Source organism: Scomber scombrus, chromosome 4 (genome assembly GCF_963691925.1).
Source record: "Scomber scombrus chromosome 4, fScoSco1.1, whole genome shotgun sequence".
NCBI lineage: Eukaryota > Metazoa > Chordata > Actinopteri > Scombriformes > Scombridae > Scomber > Scomber scombrus.
In genome coordinates, this window is record NC_084973.1 from 34,443,110 (window position 1) to 34,448,109 (window position 5,000).

Genomic DNA, 5,000 nt, shown 5'->3' on the forward strand with positions numbered 1-5,000 from the left:
GATCTCGTGTGTTAGTATAGCAGTATAACGGGATCTCGTGGGTTAGTATAGCAGTATAACGGGATCTCGTGTGTTAGTATAGCAGTATAACGGGATCTTGTGTGCAGGAGGTCCAGCACAGCAGGCTGATCTACATCAGGGAGACTCCATCCTGCAGCTGAATGGACTTCCTGTTGAAACCTGGATGTGTGTCGACCTAGCACACGCCATCAGGTACCATGATCCTGTCTGTCTCTCAACCTGTCTGTCTGTCTGTCTCTCTACATGTCTGTCTATCTGTCTGTCTGTCTACCTGTCTCTCTACATGTCTGTCTCTCTACATGTCTGTCTCTCTACATGTCTGTCTATCTGTCTGTCTGTCTACCTGTCTCTCTACATGTCTGTCTCTCTACATGTCTGTCTCTCTACATGTCTGTCTGTCTGTTTAACCTGTCTGTCTAACCTGTCTGTCTCTCTACCTGTCTCTCTCCACCTGTCTGTCTCTCAGGAGCTGTCCCTCTCAGATAGTCTTGGTGGTGTGGAGAGGTTTACCTGAGATCAGGTCTGGATGTGACGCTTTGCTCCGCCCACAAACACAGGTGAGTCTGACACCTGCTGATGATGTCACTACCTGTTGTGACATCACTGCAGTACTTTGAGCTACCTGCTCAGGTGTGTGTGATGTCATCGTGGACCCCTCTCTGTCTCCTAGGCAACAGGCAGGAAGCTACTGCCTCACCCTGCCCACAGTAAACGTGGCCGCCACAGACGGGGTCAGGGGTCGGGGGTCAGGTCCAGTCTGGGGGCGCTGGGTTCTCTCTGGAGGGACCGGAAGGAGGAAAACCACAACCTGGAGAACCTGGAGGACCACAACCTGGAGGACTGTCGCCCCCCCACCACACTGAAGGGAACCCGAGTGACATCATCCAACGGAGACAATTACATCATCCTGTCACCTGTCGACCCAGGAGGTCAGGTGAGTCTGAACCAGAACCAGAACCAGAATTAGCCTTAAGAACATCACTTAGAACCTTTCATCTCAACTAGAACATGACTGTTAACCTTTGACCAGAATTAGAACCTGACCCAGAAAACGGATCTAACACTCATTATGAACCCTCACTGAGAACCCTCATTAAGAACCCTCACTAAGAACCCTCACTAAGAACCCTCACTATGAACCCTCACTATGAACCCTCACTGAGAACCCTCACTAAGAACCCTCACTATGAACCCTCACTGAGAACCCTCACTATGAACCCTCACTAAGAACCCTCACTATGAACCCTCACTGAGAACCCTCACTTAGAACCTTCACTAAGAACCCTCACTAAGAACTCTCACTAAGAACCCTCACTGAGAACCCTCACTTAGAACCTTCACTAAGAACCCTCACTAAGAACCCTCACTATGAACACTCACTAAGAACCCTCACTTAGAACCTTCACTAAGAACCCTCACTTAGAACCTTCACTAAGAACCCTCACTATGAACCCTCACTATGAACACTCACTAAGAACCCTCACTTAGAACCTTCACTAAGAACCCTCACTTAGAACCTTCACTAAGAACCCTCACTATGAACCCTCACTATGAACCCTCATTATGAACCCTCACTGAGAACCCTCACTGAGAACCCTCACTAAGAACCCTCATTATGAACCCTCACTATGAACCCTCACTAAGAACCCTCACTATGAACCCTCACTGAGAACCCTCACTATGAACCCTCACTGAGAACCCTCACTATGAACCCTCACTATGAACCCTCACTAAGAACCCTCACTATGAACCCTCACTGAGAACCCTCACTATGAACCCTCACTGAGAACCCTCACTTAGAACCTTCACTAAGAACCCTCACTATGAACCCTCACTAAGAACCCTCACTAAGAACCCTCACTAAGAACCTTCACTAAGAACCCTCACTAAGAACCTTCACTAAGAACCCTCACTTAGAACCTTCACTAAGAACCCTCACTAAGAACCCTCACTATGAACCCTCACTATGAACCCTCACTAAGAACCCTCACTATGAACCCTCACTAAGAACCCTCACTAAGAACCCTCACTAAGAACCCTCACTATGAACCCTCACTATGAACCCTCACTAAGAACCCTCACTATGAACCCTCACTATGAACCCTCACTATGAACCCTCACTTAGAACCTTCACTAAGAACCCTCACTATGAACCCTCACTATGAACCCTCACTAAGAACCCTCACTATGAACCCTCACTATGAACCCTCACTGAGAACCCTCACTGAGAACCCTCACTTAGAACCCTCACTATGAACCCTCACTATGAACCCTCACTATGAACCCTCACTAAGAACCCTCACTTAGAACCCTCTCTTAGAACCTTCACTAAGAACCCTCACTAAGAACCCTCACTAAGAACCCTCACTTAGAACCCTCTCTTAGAACCCTCACTATGAACCCTCACTAAGAACCCTCACTATGAACCCTCACTGAGAACCCTCACTTAGAACCTTCACTATGAACCCTCACTAAGAACCCTCACTATGAACCCTCACTGAGAACCCTCACTAAGAACCCTCACTAAGAACCCTCACTTAGAACCCTCACTGAGAACCCTCACTAAGAACCCTCACTATGAACCCTCACAATGAACCCTCACTAAGAACCCTCACTATGAACCCTCACTGAGAACCCTCACTATGAACCCTCACTTAGAACCCTCACTATGAACCCTCACTAAGAACCCTCACTATGAACCCTCACTGAGAACCCTCACTAAGAACCCTCACTGAGAACCCTCACTAAGAACCCTCACTATGAATCCTCACTAAGAACCCTCATTAAGAACCCTCACTAAGAACCCTCATTGAGAACCCTCACTGAGAACCCTCACTAAGAACCCTCACTATGAACCCTCACTATGAACCCTCACTATGAACCCTCACTTAGAACTTTCACTAAGAACCCTCACTTAGAACCTTCACTAAGAAACCCTCACTATGAACCCTCACTATGAACACTTACTAAGAACCCTCACTAAGAACCCTCACTGAGAACCCTCACTTAGAACCTTCACTATGAACCCTCACTGAGAACCCTCACTGAGAACCCTCACTTAGAACCTTCTCTAAGAACCCTCACTGAGAACCCTCACTAAGAACCCTCACTAAGAACCCTCACTAAGAACCCTCACTATGAACCGTGGGGTTACGTAGAACGCAGAGAACTCTATGAGTCCTGATTCAGCAGTAAAACGTTCTGTTTGTCTTTTAGCTTCTTCAGCCGGTTTATCACGACAGGAACGGAACGATTGGTAAGATGTTCTGATTATTGATCATCTGATCTGATTATTGATCATCTGTTCGGATTATTGATCATCTGATCTGATTATTGATCATCTGATCTGATTATTGATCATCTGTTCTGATTATTGATCATCTGATCTGATTATTGATCATCTGATCTGATTATTGATCATCAGTGTATTGATCATAAACTGATAGAACATGTGTTGGTCCTCAGGTCGTCTGTACCAGACTCACCCCAACAGGGGGCAGAACCTCCTCCATGACCCTCGACCTGCGTCGTCACGGCAACTGTTCACCAGCCACACCACAACCCTGCCCCCGGCCCCTCCCTCTACCTCCACCTCACCATCCCCGCCCAGTAACTACGGCAACTACCAGAACTGCACCATCGTCCAATCACATCTGCCCTGCTCCGGCTATGGAACCTACGTCACCCCGGCACCCAAGACCCTCATCTTCCCCGTCTTCGTTCAGGTCAGAACCAGAACTCATTATACAACTAACCAGAACATAGAACCTCATCTAGAACCGATTCAGGACACATAACCAAGAGCTTCTTTGTCCTGGTCAGAACACAGAACATCGTCTTTGTCCTGGTCAGAACACAGAACATCGTCTTTGTCCTGGTCAGAACACAGAACATTATCTTTGTCCTGGTCAGAACACAGAACATCGTCTTTGTCCTGGTCAGAACACAGAACATCGTCTTTGTCCTGGTCAGAACACAGAACATCTTCTTTGTCCTGGTCAGAACACAGAACATCGTCTTTGTCCTGGTCAGAACACAGAACATCGTCTTTGTCCTGGTCAGAACACAGAACATCTTCTTTGTCCTGGTCAGAACACAGAACATCGTCTTTGTCCTGGTCAGAACACAGAACATCGTCTTTGTCCTGGTCAGAACACAGAACATCTTCTTTGTCCTGGTCAGAACACAGAACATCGTCTTTGTCCTGGTCATAACACAGAACATCATCTTTGTCCTGGTCAGAACATGAAACATTGTGGTAGAGTCTTAAAGTTTTTGGATCGTTGTCTCTTTGAGAATGTAGAACCTTTCAACCAGAAGCAGAACCCAGAACATGATAAAGACAGAACAGTGTGTTGTTGTTTACAGCCTCTGGACCTGTGCAGCCCGGATAGAACTCTGCTGCTGTCAGAGGAAATGATTCTACACCAGGCCGACCTGCTGCCTGCAAAGGTACCAGTACTGCAAATATACTGCAAATAAACAGTAAATATAGTAGTAATTATATTGTAAATATACATTAAATATACTGTGTGTGTGTGTGTGTGTGTGTGTGTGTGTGTGTGTGTGTTAGGTAACTGTGTTGATCTACACTGACCTGCTGCTATTGACAAGAGAGGATGAAGCCGGACACTGTAATGTTCTACAGAGTCCTCTGTACCTGAACACACTGCAGCTCAGAGAGGGTCAGTACAGCTATAATTATGGTGATGATGATGATGATGATGATGGCGATGATGATGATGATGATGATGATGATGATGATGAAGACAACAGTGTATATGTTGTGTGTTTAGTGGCGTTGGAGCCTCTCCATCTCTACCTGCTGCAGAACTCTCACAGCTGCTGCCGATGTCTCTTCAGCCTGGAAGCTTTCAGCATGGAGCAGAAGCTCAGAGTCAGTCTCTGTCTCCATGACAACATCCAACAACAGCTGGTCGCCACGGAGACCGGACACAGCCAACAGGTAAACAGCTGGA

The 5,000-nt window shown here is 46.9% G+C and overlaps 1 protein-coding gene across 1 annotated transcript in view; it reads left to right on the top strand.

The window, feature by feature from the left end:
* The window catches only part of LOC133978599 (regulator of G-protein signaling 3-like), a 13,699-nt gene that overhangs the window by 2,335 nt on the left and 6,364 nt on the right, over positions 1-5,000 (top strand). Inside the window, exons 3-10 of the mRNA XM_062416873.1 lie at positions 108-213; positions 488-578; positions 692-955; positions 3,238-3,277; positions 3,487-3,746; positions 4,390-4,473; positions 4,595-4,706; positions 4,818-4,987. Coding sequence (XP_062272857.1) covers positions 108-213; positions 488-578; positions 692-955; positions 3,238-3,277; positions 3,487-3,746; positions 4,390-4,473; positions 4,595-4,706; positions 4,818-4,987 — 1,127 coding nt within the window. The remainder of the gene's footprint in view (positions 1-107; positions 214-487; positions 579-691; positions 956-3,237; positions 3,278-3,486; positions 3,747-4,389; positions 4,474-4,594; positions 4,707-4,817; positions 4,988-5,000) is intronic.